We start from the raw sequence: 25152 nt of genomic DNA, 5'->3' as shown, positions 1-25152 counted from the left end.
CTTTACTATTGGTGCATATTACTTCCCTGGCTATACGAGACACCGTTTTGAATTCTACTTTTTCTATTTAATTTATTCGAGTTCTAAAATTGCTGAATCGGCTAAAAGCCGACAAGTTCCCATACTCCGAGTGAAGGGTCTAACTGATCTAAACAAATTCTTCTAAAAGATCCCCATGATTCTCTTACCTGTGATTGACACGTGTTGGAAATCCCTATTAAAATCTTGCAATATATATTCATAGGGATAAAATTTTAATTAGCTTTTCCTCATTCCGTTTTGTGTCGTTCTGTGTCATGCTCTTCGCTCCTGCTTATAAATAATTCGTGCCTCCCGGGGTGCAATCAAACGAAGTTAAAAATTAAAAGTCTTCTTTCCTGTCTTCAACCACGATATATATATATATATATATATATATATATATATATATATATATATATATATATATATATATATATATATATATATATATATATATATATCGGCTCTATTTTAAGATAAATGTTCAGAAAAAAAATTGTAGAAATATTAATTGTTTGAAGATGAAGCAAAATTATTTTGTCTCATTTCGTGATGTCATGCCTCAATATAGCAAGAAGATAAAAAAAAATTCGCTGTTATAAACAATATTCTATCTGTGCTATAAAGGCAGTTGTCTTTCTAAATTTGAGATACATTTTTTAAGGAAAATCAGAGGAGATTTTAATCATTTACGTTTTATCAATGATCCAAAATTATATCTCTGCCTATAACAACTAAAATATACACGAAACGAAAGCAAAAAAAGAAACTAACACCTTTCATAAACTAAATATGAAACAGATAGTTTTGTTTTCTATTACGCACACTGAAGAATGAATTTGGAAAAGATTCAGCATATTTTATATTAAAAATGTGAACGTTTCTCCCTCTTCTATTAAAAACGTAAGCATGCAATCGAAAATAATCCTAATTTTAAATTTTAACTTCTTGAAGAGTGGTCGCTTTATAATTCAGCAGTTTGCTAATCTGGCCTCTCTAGTAATCCGGCGTTTTCAGAAAGATGGAAGAAGGAGTGTTAAAGGGAAAACAAGTCACAGTATATCGATATCAGTGGCCTTGGTACGACATAAACAATAGGTTGCTGTTCAGATGTAATATTTATTACATGTGGTACATTTTTCTGCATAATTTTACGTATTTGCAATATCTTGTGTAATAAACTTAGGTTATGTCATTGAAATGCGCTTTTTTTTTAAATAAACCTCCACTAATTCCATAGTTTCGTTAACTAGGCAGTCCTTTGATCTAATTATTTGTCTTTCAATATAGTCTTCCCGGATTATTGAGGGACAACTAATAATACATTTATTTCATTTAAAAAGCCAACAAGCAATCGAGAATAGTTTTATCTTTCTATTTTATAAATCAAGAAGGAAACATCCATTAGAAGTTTTTACACACATTTTACAAGTTAATTGCATTCTGAACTTTTTCTCATCTCGTTTCTTCGAATAGGAGTACTAATTTTAATATTTTCTTTGCTCTTTTCTTTCAGTTTTTATTATTCCTGGAAGAAGTAAACTAAGACCAAAGAATAAAAATATGCATTTGAAATATGCGTAACTTAATTCAGCAGCCCAGTGCTAATTTTTATGGCAAGTTTCCAAAGTTTACATTGCGGTTAGTATAAGGATTACTTATTATACATCCAGTACTTCTTAAAAGAAGGATTAATTAGATCACATAACCACCCAATACGCAAATATTTGAACTATAAATTTAATTCATCAATTGTTTTTTTTCTTTCTGGTAAAAAAAAGCAGTGCTTCCTTTTTTTAACAAATAACATTAGAATATGATTAATATATACATTTATAATAAAGCAATTTCAAAAAAAATTGTAGACTAAAAATTTCCAAAAGAAACAGTGGATTAAAATACTTAAATTGTCACTTTTAATACTTGGGGTTGCATTTATTGCTCAAGAATTATTTCTCACAAAAATAAGAAAAAACCCCCACCAAAAGCAATAATCTCATTTTCTGTTCAAATATTTTCATCGAGAATACTAGAAAGGAATTGGAAAATATATCCCGAAATTGAATGAGATTGTCTCTAGACAGAGCCATACATGAATTATTTCTCGAACACCCAACCCAAATCCAAAACATTATCTGCTTGAGTAAAGAAGCCATCTCATTTCGCGTGGTAAGCTCATTTTCATTGTACACATCTGTTAAATTTGACAAAATACAAGCGAGGAAGTTTTTAAAAATACAGCTGCCTTCTGTTTAGACAGAATGCCACCCTATTATTATTATTATTATTGTTGAATATTCGGATGGAAATGGGACTTTGTAAGAGGATAGAAGGAGTTTTTTTTTTGTGTAGATAAAAATTATTTTATAAGCTTTCTCACCATCTGAATTGTTTTATATCATGTCTAAATTCAAAATATTAAAATTCTTCGTCTTTCATCATAAAATCAAAAGTAATATCAATTTTGTACATTATTAACCCATTATAAGAACTGCATGCACCATTGCATCATATTGCGCTATTAAAATAAATATTTACTTCCATTTCAACTGCACAAATTAAAAAATTTTAAATAATTATTAATTGTAGTATCTTAGGCCCTTCATCTACTGAATTTACAATATCCACGATCAACAGGTATGAAATTCCATACTTGATGGGGATGTTCATAAAAATTTATAGAAAGGCTAGTAGAGGATTCTTCATGCGACTTCAGAGCTTTGAAGTACGCAGTTTGGATATCTGTATTAATCTTTTAAACCCTTGTGCTAAGAAAAAACTCAAAATTTAAAATTAACTTAGCTTAAACAAAGCCGATCTCAGGTTCGCAAGATGTCCTCGATCTTTTCCTTGGCAATTAAGGTTCATGTGCGGTTTTCCTGAATCATTTTAAGAAATCTATTTCGATCCTTACAATTTTAACTTTGTTACTTAGATAGCATGAATATCTATTTAAAAAAGGAAACAAGGATTGCTCCTGCAGTTGCAATTTTTATTTCTAGCCAGCAAGATACATTTCTGTAAAGTTAGCATCATATACTAATTCGTTGTTTGAACAATTCTGTAACAAAATCAAATTCTTAACTGTGATAGCTGCATATTTTTATCTGCAAATAATAAGTAAGTAGATAAAATAAAATGGAAATCTGGTAATTTTTCGATGTATAAAAGTGGACAATAAATTACGTTGAGGTAATTAATTATAAGCTATGCTATTTTTTAAAAGTGGATAGCTACGTTGAAGAATTAAAAGATATATGGATAATGTCTCCTGCAAAATGTATTCACCATGAAATCCAATGTCAAAAGTTTTTCGAGAATAAAGATGAAGGAATAAAGAGGAAATGTACTAATGTATGATGTCCAAAGTTATTATTTAAGATTAATTAGAATAAAAAAAATTTACAGCGTTATAGCGAATAATTAAATTTAATAAATAGTTCCTATCGATGAAAAAACGAGATAATGCATTTTATTTTATAGCAACTAAAAAGTATGTAAAAGAATCTAAAGAAAAGTATGTGCAATATTTAATATACCAAAACTAATTAAGGAATATAACAAGGTATGATAGTCAATAATTGTATTTTCTTTTAAAAGTGCTTTCAGCTCCTAAAAACTAAAATTACCATAAATTAAAATGAATCACTTGTGCCTGTCTTTTAAATTGTGACATTTAGAAAAGTTAACTGGTTGCTTTATATTCATTTCTAGTTTAAGAACAACCCTCTTTTTCTCTCTTTATATTCACATATATGTACATAAGCATTATTAAAAGGCTTCAGTTCTCAATATTTATTTTCAGCTTACAATTTCATAAAAGTTAGTCAGTTTTAATTAATAATATACTGCATAATTTCAAGCATAATTTAAATATTCACGCTAAGTCAGACATCAATTTAAGTTTTTCAATACGGAGTATTAGGTCGATGAAGTCAAACCTATTCCCTTCTATCGTTGAAGTGAGTATAGAACAAAAAGTACAATAATCTGCATTTGAAAGCTGTGGAAGAAAACTGCAATTTTCAGATACTCTTCATCGTGTAAATTATATCTATTTAAGTAAAAAAATTAATCTTACTTTTAAATTTAAACAAATATTAGTTCTTATCTCTCCCTTTACTATGAATCGATTAAATCGATTTATTTTTTAAAGAAACAGGAATATCTCTACAGAAGTATCCCAAGAATAAAATCCTAATCTTCGAAATTTAGTGGTTACAGTATGGGAAACCCGATAAATGTTTTGAGTGGGGCAAACAGGGGAATAAAATTTCATCTCTCTCATTAATTATAAAAGTATTTTAATTTAATGCTATTCGATATGGAATTGTTTTAATTAATACATTTATTTGTCAATCAAGGACAGTAAAGCATTAGAGGCGCCTATGTAACACGGGGGCAGTAGATACTTGACAATTTGCCAACACCCTATAATTACGAAATGTTATATATACTAGATCGAGTTTCCGAAAAATATTGTAAGATATGAATATTTTATAAGGTAAATAAAATATTCATATATTTATCCAAATAAATAAGGCCGATTCTTCTTTAAAATAAATCGTATTCTCATTTTTACGAAGTCTCTCCCGACGCCACTTTATTACTAAGGAAAAATTAAATATCTTGTAAGAATATAAAGGCTTTAATGGAATTTTAATTCTCTTTAAATTAGTACACAATAGTGTATTAAATTTATATTTTACCGTTTAACAATTCCCTAATCACTTTTATAACTCTTTGAACAATGGCAGTAAAAGAAATATCGTAATTAATGTTCAACAAGATGAAATTTAATGGTGCCATTAAAAGGAGAAATAAGGCACAGCTTCCGTAAGTTAAAATGTATCAGATTTTAGCGCGCATATTATTCGCAATATGATAAGAAATTAATTTTAAATTTGCGCTCATAATTTACAGAAAGCACATATTTTGCATCTTAGACAAGACCAACTAAGGAGATAGAGAGAAAAAAAAAGAAATATAAAGTTCAGTTTTAACTATGATTATCAACGTAACTACAAAATGTCGTGGGTTTTTAAAAGTTTGAATTTTTAAATACAAATGAGATTAAGAAGACATGAAAGACTTTTTGTGTGATTTTTATATTCCTCCCCCCCCTTTCCCACCATTTTTTTTTTTTTCGTTCGTTGAGAGCGCACCTCCCTCTTCTTTTTGAGCAGACAGCATACTGATATCGTTTCATCTTTTTCTTTTTTCCCGCAATCCCCTCCCCCATCTCCTAACAAAACTATTTAACTCGAATTTCTTTTCTTCCTTTTTTTTCCATTTCTTTCTTTCTTCTTCTTATATTTTCTTTTTTTCCCTTTAAGTAAGAACACCTGGTGATATTTTCAAGAATTTTACACGAAATCGAGAAAGCAATCGTTGAAATTCAAAAAATTTCCATCAGTGATAAATTGTTTAAAGACATCGAATGATAAATTATTTAAATCAAGTTTGGGATTAATTACAAAATTATTATTTTTTTCGTCAAATAATTTTAAAGGGAAATTGTTTGAGTTACAGATGCGATAAAATGGAAAAAAAAATTAAAAATACTGTATAACATTTTTACTGTCACCATTTGTAAAATTAATGAAAACGGAAAACTGTTTTGAAAGATAAAATCTGTTACACTCATAGAATGACCATCTAAGAATGGCAAAAAACCGTCAACATGAAAGAGACGAGTTAAAAATTTTAATATAGATAAAATATTCACATGATGAATATTTCTTAAATATGATTGAAAAAAAAGCATTCTTAAAATTTCATCAGTAAAAATTTCTTCAATTAAATGTTAATAAAATCGGTATTCAATATAGAATTTATTAATAAAGATAATATTTTACATAAACCAATCAGATAATATGTTCTTTTATTTATGTTCACTATATAAACAGTAGCACTGATTTACTTTATTACCCCTCATCTGTGTATTTTCTTAACAAAATGCCAATTTGTAAAAATAAACGTCATGGATCGTCGTTTTCGTCCGGTAAATCGTCGTTTTTGTAAACTAGCTAAGCAAAACTCATAAACTAAATTTTAAAAAATTATATGAAGTAGAAAATAATCATGTTTGAATTTAGCAATGCATGCTCAGAAGATTCAAATAAGTATCTCAGTTCCAAAAGTAACACAAAAATTGCTCAGCTTAAAAGTTTCAGTTTCAAAACTCGAAGAAAAGCCCCACTTTCCCTATTATAATCTAGTTTGTTTTTTTTTAATCTGCGCTTTCTCTTTTTGAAATATTTTGATAATTATCAAATACATGCTCAGTTTGAATAGCTGTCATTTTGCTACATAGAAATTACAAATTAGCAAAATCAAACAAAATAAAAAATTGAACATTTTTTGCTGTCGTGACTTGTTCAGTTATAAATTCAGCTCTTGAACTGAATTTATGACTGAACAAGTCACTATAGTCATAAATTCAGTTAGTAAATAAATTTCCAAATACTCAACGCATATTGCTAGACAAATTCTATTTTTCTTTTGCATTCATCAGTGGATATGATTGCTTTCTACATGCTATCACATTCTAATTGAAGGATTATTATCAAATAATGAAATAGCTTTTCAACAAGTGATCACTGCGCTAACATGCCATCCTTATTTTGGGAGAGGTGCATCATATTATTGAGTATCCCTTACACAAAAAATTGGCCATTTTATTTTGGGAGAGGAGCATCATATTATTGAGTATCCCTTACACAAAAAATTGGCCATTTTATTTTGGGAGAGGAGCATCATATTATTGAGTATCCCTTACACAAAAAATTGGCCATTTTATTTAATACATAATACATTCATTAGAACAAAACATTTCTACTTTAATGTGGTGTGAAAATTTCGAGTCCAAAATATCGTTTCAAGTGGCGTGTAAAATACCTAACTTCGGTTCACAATTGAAACGTTCCCCATAGCCCTCGTGTATCTTCAACCAGGACCTTTGCCAAACTAATTAATAAATGGGAGAAAGATTGACCTTTAAAGAAGAGAGGCATGCGATATTTTCAATTAAAAAAATTCTGCCAAAAGATGAATAACCATTAAAATAATCATGTTATAACACAAAGTATTGCTGTGTTTTGCAATTCACAAAAAATTTATTGGTAGATTTGAGAAACTCAAATCTCAACTCCGTGTACAGCATAGAACACGAATATCTAAAAGTTCAAAATCTGTAACATAATTTATTGCATATTAGAAGACGTCTAAAAGAAAAGAGTCTTTTAATGAATTATGCAAAAACAAATATATATTTAAAATTTAGCAATCAAACGAATGGTAGTTTCTATAAAAAAGCGTGAAATACTAGCATAATTAAAAAAGTCATGGTATTGAGATTTTCTTAAAGACCTCCTTTCAGACAGCAAAAAATTCAAATCAGTAGAGCTAAAAGTAATAACTCTTTTTCTGGCCAAAGAGATTTCATGATGTTAACTCACTGTATACTCAGTAATCATGCACACAATTTTTTTTTATTGTACACATTTTCAAATAATTTTAAAAACAGATTATCAATCAATATATGTAGTTTAGGATCCTTGATAACACATCTATTATCTATACATTTTCAAATGATTTTTTTCATTTTTTTTGTGGGGAACGGATTTTTCTACCGAAGAAAGATTTTAAAAGGCCTTGAAAAAAGTGTGTACTTTATTTGTCGTGAAAATATTTCCCTAAAACTGAAAGGATTACCTTTTTCGATAACTGTTTATGGTAGTTACATTAAACATTTTGTATAGAATGAAATTAACAGCGGCGTAATCTATGTACTAAAACAATTTTTAGGTACAATAATATTTTTTGCATCAACTTTCCATTGATCTATTATCTTTGCTCCATAAATCGGAGAACACATATTTGAAAAAATTTCTTATAAAAATGTAGATGGAAAATGCATAGGCAGGAGTAAAGCTGATACATTTAGAGGTTTAATTTTTTAATTTTCACCAATACAATTCCGGATACATGAAATTACCCGGAACAATATTTTCAGAGTTAGGCAACGCTTCAGTGAGTGTATGCCCCTATTTCATCTTATATTAATGCTTATCCATGAGTGTATAATAAAAGAATTTTCATGATATGGATCATTCTCAAAAACGTGTTTTACCTTAATATTCGAAATTTCCATTTCGTTTTGTACGCTCGATTCCTTATAACACGACTCGTTAGAAAAATCCGTACCATATTTATTGCAAATTTTTTTAAACGCAACATTTGTTGCTGAATAAACTTTCAACTCAGAATTACTTCCATTCATTTCCTATACATTAATAAAATGAGGCTGTATTTACTTTTGCAGTATTTAAATAACAATATTATATCCTCTCTAGATTTATTGGACAAATGGCACGGTGGACAATGGCAAATTATGTTATATTTTCCCTTATCGTAAACAATCATTAAGAATTACATCAAATTGTAAAAATTTATGCGAGAATGTTTTATAAATAAATAAATAAAATTCTTTCTTTTTGTCGCAAAAATACTTTATGCGTGATATTCCCATGGAAATAGTTTTAAAAAATCGTTTTCATCTTTAAAACGATTTCACACTTCGCAAAAGCGTCGAAAATAAATTTTTCTGCAGTTCGAATCATTAGGATCCAAGGCATATACACATAGGAAAATATCTGGGGACCGTCTCAATATAATTGGTTTTAAAATACAGTTAGAACACAGAATGTTTTCATATCTTTACATTCCATTCACAATCATGTAATGGGATTTCCTTTATTTCAATCTGACCTAACATATGAAACAATTAAATTTTGAAAATAACAAAAAATGAAACTAAAGGAAAGGGATAAGGAAATTTTCAATAAAATTAAATTTTTCACCCAGATGAATAATGAAAGAAAGGGAAAGGCTGATTTTTTGTTATTGCTTTGATAAGACTCTTTACAAAATAAACAAAAATATTCCAATGAAACAACCTTTTCATAGCTTTATTTATTTTCTGTCGAGCAATAATTTTTCAGCAGCTGCAATTCAGAATTTCAAAAGATTAACATTTTGCATTTTTCTTATTGATAAAATAACAGTTCAGATTTTTGATCATAATTAGGATGTATTTTGTGACATCTGTTTTATTTTTACTTAATGCATATTTTTCGTAGTTTGTTTCGTTACTCACTGCAGATACATACTATATTTCAAAAAATTGTTTCTTAAATTTTAATTATTTTTCTATTCTAATTTTTGGTCTGAAATTATTTAGATAATAAGAAAGTAAAGAGTTTTTTTAATGAAATTTTCAGAATTTATTTATAGCTTCTTTAATTACATATTTTGAGTTGAAATAATTTTTTTAAAATTTTGATATTATTTCCATGTTTTTTAGGAACCTAACCTGATAATTAATTATTTTCATTATTTTCATTCATTAGTGATTCTTATGAAAATGTGAGAAAAATTTAAATTTCCAAAAACATGAAAATGAACCAAATTTAATTTACCTACAAATATCAATAACTCTTAGAACTAAAACTATTTAATGATTATTTTCTATATGAACATCTGATGAACAAATTGGCAACAAAATTCAGAAGTGTTCCGATTCACATGTATAAAAATCATTAATTTCTTTGCTAAAACAAACAAAACGAATCACTTTACAATCCACGCAAATTTCTCTTATGTTTTTTTTCAGCATTTTCATAGAAAATGCAACTATATACTATATAAATTGAGCTACTTAGAATTTATATGCAGATATGATGAAAAAATAAAGTAGATATTGAAGCACATATATTTGATAAAACTCATTCATCAAAGATTCCAAAAATATAAAATCTTGAATTTCTCAACTCAACAGGATGTAAAAATTATTGAAATTGAATTGATAAAAATTGAATTGAATTAATGAAAATTATTAATCAGTCAACACTCCGATTTAAGTTAACTCTAAGACTAGAATGCGACTGTAGCTCGATTGAGCGCATTAAATTATTAAAAATAGGTGTACTCATTTAAAAAATAGATCAATACAAATTTCATCATGAAACATTTTAAGTAAATTCAAATTATTTATTCTTATAAGGATCATTTTCATTGATCTACGAGTACTTTAATTTTTAGACAAACAGTGTAATGTTCGTGATTTAAAAGCAATTTTTTGACACGATTTTGACTAGAAGTAAAATAAAACACAAGAATTTAACTCATGATCCCGAAAAGTTACTTTTTAGATAAATATTTATTAACTTAACAATACTTTTCCTCATTAAAATTTTACATTTTTTTCTTAGTTGTAAAAGAGAATACTTATTCTTTTTATACGTATTTGATGAAACAGACAGTTGCAATCTCTTTTGCTTATTTCATTCTATTTGAAATAAATGTTTGATTATTTTTTTATTATTAATGGAGTTCAGTACTTAAAAAAATTTAATTGTTCTCAAAATGCATGACATAACGCATGAATTCAAAATACTAGTTTAATAATTGATGAAATTCTCAAAATCAAAAATTATTTTTTTTCCTTTAAATGTCTTGCTTGCATCAATCTTAAATAATTCATTCCAACGAAAGTAAACCAAACATCGCAAGTCAAAAATCCGTCAAGTTCAACAAAAATCTTTTCATCTCGATAAGAAAAAACGATAATTAATACATGCGTGGGAATTCTCTCGTTTGACTGCGGCGTGTAGTTCTGTTAATTTTTTAACTGTTCAGAGATTTTATTATGCTTGCCTTGAACTTTATAAAATTTGAGCGGGAATTCAGTATCAATAATATTCCATTCAATTATCGTAACATTTTAGGATATTCAGATAGAATTTAATATTCCATTTCAGGAAGCAGAAATAAATTGTGTTTAAGAAAATGCTTATCCAATAATAAAATTATTTTCTACGAAAAAATTCTGTTGTGAGAGAAAACTAAATAACTCAAACATTTTGAAAGAAATTTTACTTTGTTAAACAGAAAATTCAGAAACAAAAAAACATTATAAAATTAGTGAAGAGAAGATATTTGAAGTATCAAATAGACAAACAAACACCCTAAAGTTAAAAGAAAATGAAGACACGATAAGTTTTTTTTACTGGAAAATTATTTTAACAAAATTTAACTTTAAATTCAAACGATTAAATGCATATTTAATAAGAAAAATAAACAATTAAAATTTTTTTCGTTATAAAAATTTTATGGAACTAAAGCAGATATAAAAAAAAGATTTAATATTGAATTTTGTCGAACATCTTTTAATATCATTCGCAAAAAAAGTAATTAACTTTATATATTAATTAATTGTCTCTAAAAATTAATTAATTGACTTGATAATTTTTTTCTTAAAATCTCTAAATCAACGAAATTCAATATTAGAATTTGAAGCATTAATGACTTTAAGAGAAAATGAGTTACATAAAACAAAAAGGAAAATAATTATATGGAAAAACACGAAACATACAGAATTACTATCAAAATTTGTTATTCTAGGTAGTAAGTTTTAAGTAGTTAAGTTCTAAGTTTCCAAAACAAAAATTTTTAAGGCCGAAAAAAAAATCTTTTTTTTACTCTTAAAAACTTATATTTAAAGAAACAATGAAACATACAGAATTACTATCGTTAATTTGTTATTCTAAGTAGTTAAGTTCTAAGTTTCCAAAACAGAAGTTTTTAAGGCCGAAAAAAATCTTTTTTAACTCTTAAAAACTTATATTAAAAGAAACGATTTTGCACGTGGGTGGAAAAAAAAAGCTTTGTTTAGAATTTACCTGGCTTCCTCAAGTGCTCTCCTGAAGTGACAGTGCCCAAAGCCGCGAAGAAACCAAGAAACGAGAGCATCCCTATCATCTTGGTCTTCCGCATGATCTTGTGGACGACAGAAGTCCGACTCCAACTTCTGGCTCATGCGAAAGAGGCCAAGTGACCGCGCACTCCGAGATGCAACTTTTCTTACTCTCGACAGCGCCATCTGCCACCTAAAGATGATACTAAATATTCCGCTTACCAATCAGAGAAAAGAAGGGTGAGAGACCGCCGGCAATAATATGCTAACTATCGCTCGTGTGTTTTATCAATAATGCCAGCTGTCGGAAGTATACTGAAAATGTGTTTCTGTTCTTCAAAATATATTTGAAAGTTCAAATAACGCTTAACAATAAATGTTACTTTAAAACGCTTGAGAATAAATTTTGACTTTAAAACGGTTATTTTGACAGAAAAGTATTTTTTCCCCATCTTATAACCTTTTGATATGCTGTAATTCTGAAATTTTCTAGAGAAACAGTAAATTTTTTAAAAATTCTGTTGCCGAATGTTAACGCCGTATTTTCGTTATTCGGTTTTATTTCAACTTCGTACAATCTCTAATTATAATCCAACTATATTTGAATAGTATTGGACTCGTTCTACCAAATATGTCAGTGAAGCTGTACTGGGAATGTATTTTTGGCTCTTAATTGAACACTCCTCAACTAAGTGGAAAAATCTCTACATAATATCTCGTATATGTATGTTCTCAGATATAGCCATTTTTGGATAAGATGTGACGTTTTTAATAATCCATTCATCTGTTCTGATAGGTGCATTCCATGCCAGTGCCGTCGTCATGGAAACATAATGCTCCACAATCGCATAGAAATATTATATGTCTAAATAATATCAAAGATAAGTAATTGTAATATTTTTAAATTCTCTTTTTAATAAATTGCAAAACATTTTCAATAAATTAAATGGTTTTAATTTTTCTTATTTCTTAAAAAATTGATCATATAAAAATGAAAATCACTCAAAACTTTTCCTTAATCTTTAACTAACTTATACATTAAGAGTTTTAGACGAAGATACTGATATATATATATATATATATATATATATATATATATATATAGAGAGAGAGAGAGAGAGAGAGAGAGAGTTATTATTTTGTCATGCGTTCCATAAATAAAGCCCTACTAAACGAATAAAATCCTATTTTATTCGCTTAATCTTAAACTTACTTTAAGTCTTAGATTGACACAACACAGGAATTTCTGCAGGAATGGAGAGTTCTTCTCTCTAATGTCCAGTTTTTAGCATCTAAGCAGGAATGTAATCCTTTTCATTTAAGCTAAATCGAACACTTAACGCTAAACTAAAGTGGCCAGACATCCCAGATTAGCCGTAACAATTCCCACTTCGATTATTGTCTTTAATTTGAATTAAATATCCCGGTTTGACTCGAATTTTACCTAAGGAAAAAAAACAATAAACTAAGAGAGTAATAGTAAACTAATTAGATTTAATTTTGAACGAGTTAGATACGAAAGTTAGTAAGATACGAAAGTAAAAGAAAAGTTAATTTCTGTCCCAACTTTTACTATGCATTTTAGATGCCCTGTCGTCCCCGATTAGTCGAAATAATCTTGATTTTCGATCTTTTCTGTCCCGTTCTTTGCTTATTAATAAATAGAAAGCACGAAAAAAACCACCAACATTCAATATTAGATAAATTTTTTATTAATTCAAATGGATTTTTCAAAAATATAGCTTTTGAAGAATTCTTCTTTTCAACTTTTTTGCTAAAAATAGAATACTTTAAAATAGAATATCTAGTTTAAACACAATGGATAAATAAATTTCAAAATAAAATAATAAAATCAATAGCAACGTGTTTTATTTATAATTCTTTATCTTTTTTTCCCCTTTCTTTTGTGAATTTTTATTAATTAAATGTTTAATTGTTCCTGAATTTAGTTTAATTATATATATATATATCCAGATAGAGAGAGAGAGATAATTTCATCTGTTACCTCCTACCCTACACTTCAACTACATTCCAAATTGCGCGGCTAAATTCTAAAGCGTCTCATTTAATGTTTGTAATATCCGCTAACTTTTACTGAACCATACATATTTTACACATTTGAAGGATAATTTATATATTGTCTCGACATTTTATTGAAAACTTTATTCATAATAATAAGGAGCGCTGCTTAATAACTAAATGCTGGAAAACAAAATAAATATGCCTCTACCAACCAAATAAACCTGGGCCATGGGCGATTATGATATTACACATAAATGCAAATCATACTCCGATGTGTTTAAACCTCGATTAAGAAATGAATTATTCGTCTGGATTTGTACTCAGCATATCCAGACAAACTGAAATTACTTAAAATTATTCTGAAGACCATTTCACTATTGTTCTGTGTAATTATCTCTTACTGGGAGAGAAATGATTCAGCGAAATAAATTAACTAGTTTCCATGTTTCGTTAACTAGTTTTCAGATTTGAAATAAACTTAATCTTTGCTTTAGAGTTTCTTAAATTATGAGGCGGCACTTCAAGTAGTAGCAACTGTCTGGGATGGTTGAAGACAGTAAGAATAAAGAGACATGCAGACAATTTTAAATTACTTGAAAAATACAAAATGTTTCAGAGCCATTGATAAGTAATTTAAAGAATGATAGAACAGTTATAGAAAAACGCAATTCAGCATATAATACAAGTTTGTTGTTGAAGTGAGTGAAAAGAAAGAATAAGAGAGGGAAAGGAAAAGAAGAAGAAGAAATAAGAGAAAGAATAAGAGTCAGTGTAAAGAATAAAAGAAAAGAAAGGCAAGAAGCATGTGCTACAGATCAAATTACAAAAATTTAATAATTGTGGTAAATAAAAATTTGAAGCATGTTTCGTCAGCGATCGGTGTATATCGGCGAAAATACGGTATACTGATGGGCGTTTCTCGCATAACAATTAAAGTTACAGATATACTGGCAGCATAGTCTTAATCAGAACATTCAGAACTTCCTGTCATCGTAGGATATGAGGTTCTACAAACGATCTCACAATTGAAAGTTCAATAAAGAAATAGAGTCACAATGTCTGTTCGATGGTATCGAACAGTTTTTTTTTTATATTAACGCCCCACTTTGGAGCTATTTTGGGACGGACCTCATAATTATGAACCATGGTAAGAAGACAAGGATGAAGCTTGAGTTGTCATCTTCCTTTACAAATTTTTGCACCTCAGCAATGGAAGGTGTCTGTCCCCGATGCATTCAATGAGCATCGGACAAGCTTACATGGTGGTTCTTCGGATAGGATCGCTCTGACTGAGAAATACTTCTCAGTATTTTATCGCTTGAGTTTGATATAAGGATAAGGTTGTAAGATGATTTATATTTATATACGAATATTTTATGGCTCTTAAAAGTGCAAGAGTTTTGAAACATCCTAATATCGTAAATACGAAGGCAATTCAAACTTGAAATCTATTTGCTGCCAGCTGTCTTTATAAAAAAACTGGCTCGGAAATAACAGAAGGAATAAGAGATTAAGGAATTGCAAAATTCGATCAAAGAATTGCTACTTTTTGCAGATATTTTGGAAGACTATTAGAGAAACATCTGATTCTGAAATAAAAATGCGTCCTAATCCATGAGCATTAAGTTCTAAATGGAATTCAGAAAATTTCCAGACGGCCTCCAAAAAAGTATTTACTATGAATAAATGCATCTTAGGAACAATAAGCTCTACTTTTAAAACGATTATGCCTGTGTCATGGCCTATAACAGTTTTCTTTGAAATACGCTTGATAGAAGATATAAAAACAATAATAAGGCTTAGTTATGGGTGAAATTGCTTCGGATAAAAGCATTCCGAGTAAATTTTAAACCTCAAAATTCCATTTGAAATAAATTTGTTAGTTTTAAATCTTTAGAAGACAAGCTTTCTTCTATACCATTCAATTTTAATTTTCTGGGTCCTAAACAAAAGCTATTCTTACATTCATTGAGATAGCAATGGTCTGTAGTTAACTGACCAGAATTTCAAAATTCCTTTCCAGGTAACTAATCCATGACAAAGAATAGAGGAAGGGAAGGAATTTTAATATCCGAAACTGTGAATTGATATGTGAAAACAAAAACAAAAAAACATCAAAAGTCGAGACTATCCCGGCCAATCCGAAAGTCTGCAGTAGCCTCGTAGTAAAGTCTTGGCTTCGACTTCGGAGGAATCCAAGTTTAAAGCCTGATTCTAAAGAAGAATTGGCGGATAAGCGAAACTTGCGCACGCCAAATCCGGCAAGACCAAATACGCTCCCGCTGGTGTGGCGAGGAAGTTTGGTAAGAGGGTCGTTAGTTTAAACATGACCGTCCCCACCCACTGTGTACTAACGCATTCTATATAACCGCGGTGCCCTGGTGGTAAGATCTCGACTTCGGGACAGGAGGGTTCCTGGTTCGAGACTCGAATCCACCGAAAAACTGCCATGTAAGCGATTCTGGTGAACGTTTAATCCGTTTGGGTGCCCAACGTCCTTCCGTTGGTGTGGTGCGGAAGTTTGGAGAGGGGGGGATGTCAGCTCAGGTGCCATTCTTGTCATCGGAATGTGGTTCATGATTCCATCCTAAATCGCCCTAGTGTTACTTTAAAATGGGACATTAATATAACTTAACTAAACTAAGCTGTAAAAAATCATTCTATATAAACGTAAAAACTGAGAACGATATTTGAGAAGGTGTATATAAGTGTATTACTTATATATATGTAAATTTATCACATTTTTTAAAATTTCAAATTCATTTTTTTGAACCATTTAACTTCTTTTTATTAGCATCTAAACAAATGAAACCTTCTGTTTTCGCAACGCGTTTTATTTTCAGCCGATTAAAATTCTAAAAATAATATTTTTAAATTTCTTACTTTTTGTATCAAATCGTAAAATTAAATCCATAGATGCCATATTTTTAGCTAATATGTCTTAAAATATGATAATTAGATACATAAGCAACGTAAAACACACCACATAAATTATCAATATTAACCAATTTATTAAAATAATACTGGATATTTGATATCCAGTTTCTGTCTTAGACAAACAATAAAAAATCGGGATTACAATTTTAAGTTCGAAACCAGATTTCATAATGGATTTTTGATATATACGAGTATGATGAGCGTTATTTTCCTCGAGAGTCAAATGTTTCAAAGGAAATAAACTTTGCTTGTGAACAAAGCAGCTTTTTTACTTTCTCGTATACGTAGTATAGAGAAAGTATCGTAAGCGTAAAAAAATTCGAACTCGAGATTTCGATGAATCTCCACGTTTCAGACTGGCCTGAGTTCGATACACACATTTTTTGAAAATATCCATCTGTTAGTGCTAACTCAAAAACAGTTTGAACTAGCAGGATGAAATTTGGTATACTGTCTTTACATCAAATTTGTATATTTCTATCAAATTTTGAGCAAAATACGTGCAGAGGAAGTTTGTCTGTCCGGCTGTTCGAATATAAATTAACATGATAACTACAAAACGATTGGTTTGGTTTGTTTATATTAACGTCCCGTTTGAAGCAGCACTAGGGATATTTTGGGACGGACCTCGTAATTTTGAACCTCGGTCAGATGACGAGGACGACATCTGAGCTGGCACCCCCCTCTCCACACCACACCATCGGAAGGACGTTTAGTCATGACGGATTTAACGTGCAACAGACCCCCTTACACGACAGTTCTTCGATAGAATCGGGTCAAGAACCTGAAACCCTCCGGTTCCGAAGCCGAGACCTTACCACCAGGCCACCGCGGCCCTACAACTACAAAACGAAGAAAGCTAGACAGATAAAATTCGGCACACAGATTTAGCATCTATAGTGTAGCCACTTATCAAATTTTGCACTAAATCAAACAAGAAGTTCGCTGTCTATCGGTCTGTGCTTTTAAAAGCATCTAAGCGAAATGACTTAAATATGTCAAATTTGGTATGTGATTTTATGACTACAGCTGTCATTCTGTGTCAAATTTTGGTTTCAAACGGTTAGAAAAACGCGTCTAAAACATAAATTCGATTTTAGAATACTATTAACCTCTTGCCATGGATTAAATACCAAAGCCGCACCACAGATAATCGTGTAATCTATATGTAAATTGCGCAAAAAATGCTAAATTCAAGACGAAGGTTAATAATTCGTAATTATTGTATGCTAATGCCAGGGAAGTTGTACGTAATTATTGTACGCTAATGCCATATTTGTACACCTTACCCAAGGTGTACAATATTTTACGGGGGATGCGTGATAACCCTTTTATTGGAGAATGTATGAGAAAATTTTTTAAAGACAACTCCAGCTGGTTTAAAGTACAATCTCTTAATAGATATTTTTTTAATCACTGCTGTTTCTGAGCTGACGAGCTCTCACTGTTTCCGGTATTTGTTCCCCTCTTCAAAAGAAAAAAGTGCATATATCAAATTTATTGTTAAATGTAAATGAATGTAAATTTATTACAAAAATATAAAATAACGTGTTTTTTTTTTTTTCCTTTTACCAAACAAATGCGGTTAATGACATATTATTCCTTAACTTCTCAACATGCAAAATCTGTTCGCACAATAATTGGTGAAGATAACCTTCTCAAACATGCTTTAAAGGCCATAGTAATCACGTGGTTCAGTCTCGGCTTCAGTACCAAAGGGTGGCATTTTTAGGCTCGCTTGCACGGAAGATTCAAGTTAAAATTCACGTTGGTGATGTGAGAAAATTTGAAACATGAAAGTGATGGCTCAGATGCCGTCCTTATCATCTGACCATAGTTCAAACTAACGTGTTCAGTTGCAAGATATCCCTCCCGTGACTTTGAAACAAGACGTTAATTTAAAGTGGATACATTTTGCAAGCATTTGTTCTATATCCGATTGGGTTTACTATCTACTTATTTACTATTTTTATTCTTAGACAATAGTATCTCTTTGTCTGGGCCTTGTTCCACATTGTAACAAAAAGATTATTGCATTCTTGTAATGCTATAAATAAATCTTAAAAAATTGTTAAATAAATATTTATTATAAATAAATATGTAAATAAATTACATAAAGCAGAATTGAATTTTGATTTTATTATGGCAAGAAAAAGCAACTGTGAATCCGAAATACTTTTTAATTATTTCTAGTTGATCAAATTTATGACTTAAATGAAAACGGCTGTTTCCCAGTTATATGATCAGGCAGTTTAAAAAAAATCATACTGTTCCACTCCATCTAATTTGGATGAAAGATATTTTCATTGGAAATGGCATAAAATGCATTTTAAATATTTTTCTTCTTCAGAGTTGTAAGGTTCAAAAGATCGAATTTTTTAAACGTTTATCTTACTTTAGCTGCATATATGCTGAAACTAATATAAATTATTGTCACCACAGGGAAACCCGTCTCGATTTTATGCAAAGTCACGTAATCTCTAAACTATTCCACAGTAAAACACGATTTTTTGCATTTTCAAAATAGAAACAGAAAAGTTAGTTAGTCCAAATGCGCTGTGTTTCTATTTTTCTTTTAAATAACCCGCTGTTTCTCAAAAAGAAAAAAAAAAGAAAAGAAAGAAAGAAAAATAGTAAAGCGGCGCAAATCGATGCATAAATCCATTTGCGATTCGAGAACTAGGAACAGATGACTTTCCATGTCAAGAGGAAAAAAAAAAGGATTATTATAACACTTCGCGTTCCTATTATTTCGTGACTTAAGTACGTTATTTCTAAACACGAGACTATGCATGTAATAACTTATCGCTTTATTTCTCTCTGTGTCACATTTAGTGTTTTCCATGTGCAGCTCTAATGACTCAAATGAGGTTTTTATGAAACCAAGTCCTGCTGAGCATATTGACGCTCTGACAGTTAGAAATGTTTGTATGGTAAAGGTAATTTCAAAGTTTCCCACTACTCAATAAGGATGACTAAGTCTTAGAGAGTATTGATCATGAGGACGTGAGGGTTTTAAATATACTGGGCGTCCATTCTAATTGTGTTCAAATGACTAGTTTTCTAAGTCTTTCGAGATAAGTATATAATTCCAATTGGAAAAATTCTTTAAATGAAATAAAGAATAATATTTTATATTATTTGTGATAAAATAATGAAATATTGGAAAAATTACGAAGCTACATTTTTAGACAGTCCCCAGGTTCAATTAATGATATTTAGTCAAAAAAAAACTGAATATTCTAACGCATTTATGCTATAATTGACCCAGTAATGGTTGTTTAAACAAGGAAGGGGGGGGGGGGTATAAAAATCTATTTCAAAGAAATATTTGCTTGGTTTTGATATTGAAAAATATTGGACAAAATTTAAAATGTCATTGTGATTTTTTTTATTAATTCAAATATTCAATAGAAAAACGTAAGACAGATGTTGAGTCTGCACGCAAAAACATAATAATAATAGAAAAATAACACAGCTTATGCAGTAAAGGATATGACATAAAGAACTAACCTTTTTTATAAATTTTGAAATATTATTTCAAATACGATTATCATTCACAATTTTTAAACATGAAACAAATATCGCTTTATCGTAATATTTTCTCGAAATGACTTCCCTCGACTGAAACACAGGAATGCACTAGAGAAACAAATTCTTCTTGTATAATACGAAACATTACTGATTTAAGAAATTTAAGTGCTATAATAATATGTTTTTAAAAATTTGCTATATACATAGATTCTCTTTAGAGACTTTATTTTTTAAATAATATCAGAGAAAATAATTAACGTAATAAACTCTTTCAAGGGTTTAAGGGTTTCAAGAGTTTAGTTTAGTTCAGTTGTATTAACGTCCCGTTTTAAAGCAAAACTGTGATTATTTCGGTACGAACCTCCTAGTTTTAAGCCGCGGCCAGATGACGAGGACTACAACTGAGCTGACTCCCACTCTCCAAGCTTCCACACCACACCGACAGAAGGACGTTTGGCCCCGACAGATTAAGCGCGCACCAGACCAGTTTACATGGCGGTTATTTAGTGGAATCGGGTCTCGAACCTGAAAACCTTAGACCTGAGACCTTGCCACCAGGCCATTGCGACCTTTAGATTTTAGGGAGCTCACAAAAGATTTGTATCCAGAATGTTATTTCCAGATGCATTGGTCAGAAAAATATATGGCTGAAAAGATGTGTCCGCTGGAATCCATCATGTTGAAATCGACTTTTAACAAATTCTATTGCAAATATATATATATATATATATATATATATATATATATATATATATATATATATCTTCCAAATTTTCAGATAAAGGGCCCGATAAAATGACCATATATTTAGCAGACGTCAAAGTGTCATCGGAAAAAAATAACTCATAGTAATCTGCCATATTACTTTGCCATATCTATATTACAAATATGGCAGTTCCAAATGTTCAGATCATCGTATTTTATGCTAATAGTCCTAAGTTGTGCGAATTTTCTAGTGTCCAGATGTGACTATTATTTGTCTTTAAATTCTAACTTAGGCTGATTTTCTCAATTAAAAAAATTGTTTTGGGTTGCTTGTACTTGAAACACTCTTACATCTAATGGTCAATATTTTGATTAGAATATATTTATTTTAATTACAGTTTTAGTTTTTGGAACACAACAGATATTGTTGATGCAGATTTAAGCGTATTTAATATTTAAAAGCTGTAGTTTTTGACTTTTTTAATTCTTTTCTCAACAAAATAGATGGATAAAGCATTAATCAGATTAGAATAACAATTTTTTTGTTTGTTTGTTTACTTTTTATGTAACCCTACGCATGAATATTTCATTAAATGCAAAATGGAATTCGACATTTAGTTTAATTAAACATTTATTTTCATTTATTATAAATTCTATTGTTTTTGGCCTAGAATACCAGCAAATTGTTTTTATTTGTCCACATTTAAATGGCAAGTGTATTTATTTACCTATGGACATTCTAGGATACTTTTACCTTACTGATCAGTAGTAAGTATGCTAGCCCTTTCTAGTTTGTTCTCAGTGACAAATAGCAAATGTATTTATCACTCTTAATTTCATATATATTTATCCTAAATTTCACACACACACAATGAAAAAAAAACAAAAAAAAAGCAGAAGAAAGATAATCAATTTTTATAGATTTTTTTCGAAAACGCAGAATTAAAAGGACCAAAGATAATGGTGAGGTTTAGTTTTTTTGGTAGCATCTGCTACCATCTTTTATATTTCGAAGGAAACCTCGTCCATCGTGATTAATTTCAAAGATGGTCAAGGTTGAATGTCAGCAATTCTGTATCTGACAGGAGACTTATTTCTTTTCGTAAGTGAAAAAAGTTTTTAACACCAGTAAGTAGTTCCAAGTATAGACATAATTTCAAACGCCAATTTTGGAATATTTTAAAATATGGCTTTTAAATATTTGTAAAATTAAGGCATATTAATTACGCCTTTAAATCTGAACAAAATTAGATCTAGATTATCATCATTTGCATAAGTAATAATTTTACACCTATGTCAATAAAATAAAGGAAAATTATCTTTCAAGGATTTAAAATTTTTGAAGCCTTGTTTCAAATACAGTTGTAAGGCTTAAATTTTTGATAGGATGCAGTTTTCTCGAAATTTGATTTATTCATGTTGCATACCGAACCAGTGAGAGTTGTTGTTGTTTCTAATGGCATTTGTCACAGACAAGCCCACTGACTTTAGAAGTCAGTGATTTAAAGCCAAGGGTACGTCTCTTGTTTTATCAGTAGCGCCATCTAGGGCCAAGAAAACGACTTAGCTACACACACGACACAACCCTTTTTACGTTGCGGACTTCATTCATGCATTTCATTTACTCATTCACAGATCGTAATTTAGACCTGAATCAGAGAACGATCACTCCTGATCCAGTACTCCCAGTGGTATTACTTTAGACATGGAGGACTTTGCGACCACGAAAGATTTATACGTGAGCCATCCACCGCACACACGAGGAGTTTTCGGCTGGCAGGGTTCGAGCTCTCAAACCCAAGGGATGCGAATCCAAATTCCCTACCAACCGGACTATCCCGGCCTGGAACCCAGTGAGAGTAGTCCCTCCGAAACTTTCTCGCGTAATTTCCAATAATGGCCTTATCCTCCTTCCACCACTTAAAATTGTGGACCTTGAGTAAGGCCTCGAAAACCTTGCTGGGAATTGAGGAAAAAATTTAAGAAATATAGATCTTTGGCGTGGATCTAGATTTTTACTATTTTGTCGCACGATTATGTATTTCTGATTCCTTTTTTCAGCTTGATTGAAACCAAAATTCGACATAGAACCACAGTTGTGATCATTAGACCACATATCGAATTTCACTGATTTAAGTGATTGCTATCATAAATTATTGCGTTTATGTGCCTTACAGAAGGACAGATGATGAACTCTTTGAAAGATTTGGCAAAAACATTTGATAAGAATTAGCTGCCGATTTTTTATACCAAATTTCATCTATGTGTCTCTTTGTATTTTGTAGTTATGGAATTCACTTGTACTCTAGCAACCAGATAAATAGACTTTTTTTTTAACTCATCTTGTTCAAAATTTGACAAAAAAAAATTACAATTTTTGTCTAAAGTTCATATACCAAATTTCAAAACCCCCGGGGGAGGCCCCTCGGAATGAGGATGAGATGCTTGCGGCATGGTGGTTGGATCTCGCTACCCTGGAGGGTACACTAATAGGGGGGGGGATCTGACTCCTTCCATCGATGAAGGGACGTGCTTCCTTCGGGGAGGGTTGTACCGTGGCCGGTGATGGCCCTTAGGACTCAACCACAGTTCCCGCCAATGTTGCTGTTGCAGCGGTCCGGTCATTCAGTTTTTATGGTATAAATCCGTGTGCCTTCGTGGCGGGTCGGAGAGTCAGAAAGCTGACTATACCAAATTTCATCCGTCTAGTGACTAGATTATAACTCAAAAACATTTTAGATTAGACTCTAACCCAAAATGTCTTTGAGTTATAATATTCATAGATAGAGGAATAATGCCAAAACAGGTGGAAATGCCACACACAGGTGGAAATAATGCCAAAAATGTGTTTTTGGAACTCAGGATCGTCTGAAACTTGACGATTTGTTAAAATTTCGAGTTCCAATTTGTTGACGATTACAATATTTTCTCTATACTTTGTAATAAAATTGCATTAAATTTTCATCCTTTAACTGTTTTTCCCAGAAAATTAGTTTATATTTGAATGCATTAACTTAAACTCACATTTTCTTAATTATTTGCTTCTCTCCTGAAAATTTCTGATTCAAATCGGATGCGTGTAAAAATTGAGCTATTTGATTGTTATTAAAAATTTTGTTATATTATATTACGTTTGCTGAATCACAAAGATATTCATTATGAGCGGCGAGTTTCACAATTTGATTTAAACTTTTACTAAAAGATATTTTATTAAATGCCTCTTAATTTGCAACATCATGCAAAATCTATAATAAAAAAAACCTGTTCTGCTTTCTGGAAAGTCTGTAGATTACTTCAAAAATATCTACTCCAGTTTCTTTCAGACAGTTTAAGAAAATGTCAAGGATAGTTTTGATTTTTACCATCTCTTTTTTTTTTTTCCAAAGATGCTCGAGAAACGTGCAGACATACCATACCGAACCATGTGTGAATGCTTTGGAAACTCGTTATAAATCTCGTTGAAAACAGTGTCACATTTTATTGCTTTAATCCAGAAATACTGCCTAAAAATATGATGTATGATATTTCCTTTCAAAGACCGTGGGGACTTGGAAAGTCATGCAGTAGCTACATTACTTTGGAAGCTAGGTGTAGAAAGTGGCCTCCTATTCGGCAAAAGAAATGATTTCGATTAAAGGATATTTACAAAAAAAGAAGGTCTTTCACAAATCTTAAGATTTATTTCGCTACGATGCTCATCTGTACGAATGTTAAAGTCGAATTCTAGTCAGAAATTTCAACACTATAATCCTCGTTTACGTGAATGAAATTGTCATTAGCGCATAAAAATGAACTTTGCTTGAAAAAAAATGATCAGATGTTCTTCAAATGTGAATTTATCAGAAATCTGATCATCTTTCAGAAGAAATTTTCAATAAAATATTTCTTCTGTTTCCTCTATAATCCTCGTTTACGTCAATAAATTTGTAATTAGCACATGAAAATTAATTTTGCTTGAAAAAAATGATCAAATATGAATGAAATATGTTCTTCAAATGTGAGTTTATCAGAAATCATATCAACTTTCGGAGAAATTTTCAATAAAATATTTCTTCTGTTTCCTATATAATCCTCATTTACCTATTCTTTCTTCTATAATTCTCGTTTACATGAATGAAATTGTTATTAGCGCATAAAGATGAATTTTGCTTGAAAAAAATTATCAAATATGAATG

At 30.3% G+C, this 25152-nt stretch overlaps 1 protein-coding gene across 1 annotated transcript in view; it reads right to left on the bottom strand.

Annotated features, from left to right (window-relative positions):
- LOC129960214 (A disintegrin and metalloproteinase with thrombospondin motifs 9-like) overlaps nt 1-11903 on the bottom strand; it is a 344112-nt gene extending 332209 nt beyond the window's left edge. Inside the window, exon 1 of the mRNA XM_056073454.1 lies at nt 11766-11903. Coding sequence (XP_055929429.1) covers nt 11766-11859 — 94 coding nt within the window. The 5' untranslated portion in view covers nt 11860-11903. The remainder of the gene's footprint in view (nt 1-11765) is intronic.
- Between the last annotated feature and the right edge of the window lie 13249 nt (nt 11904-25152).

The sequence above is a fragment of the Argiope bruennichi genome, chromosome X2, assembly GCF_947563725.1.
Source record: "Argiope bruennichi chromosome X2, qqArgBrue1.1, whole genome shotgun sequence".
Classification (NCBI taxonomy): Eukaryota; Metazoa; Arthropoda; class Arachnida; order Araneae; family Araneidae; genus Argiope; species Argiope bruennichi.
This window is presented reverse-complemented; position numbering and strand designations above follow the sequence as displayed.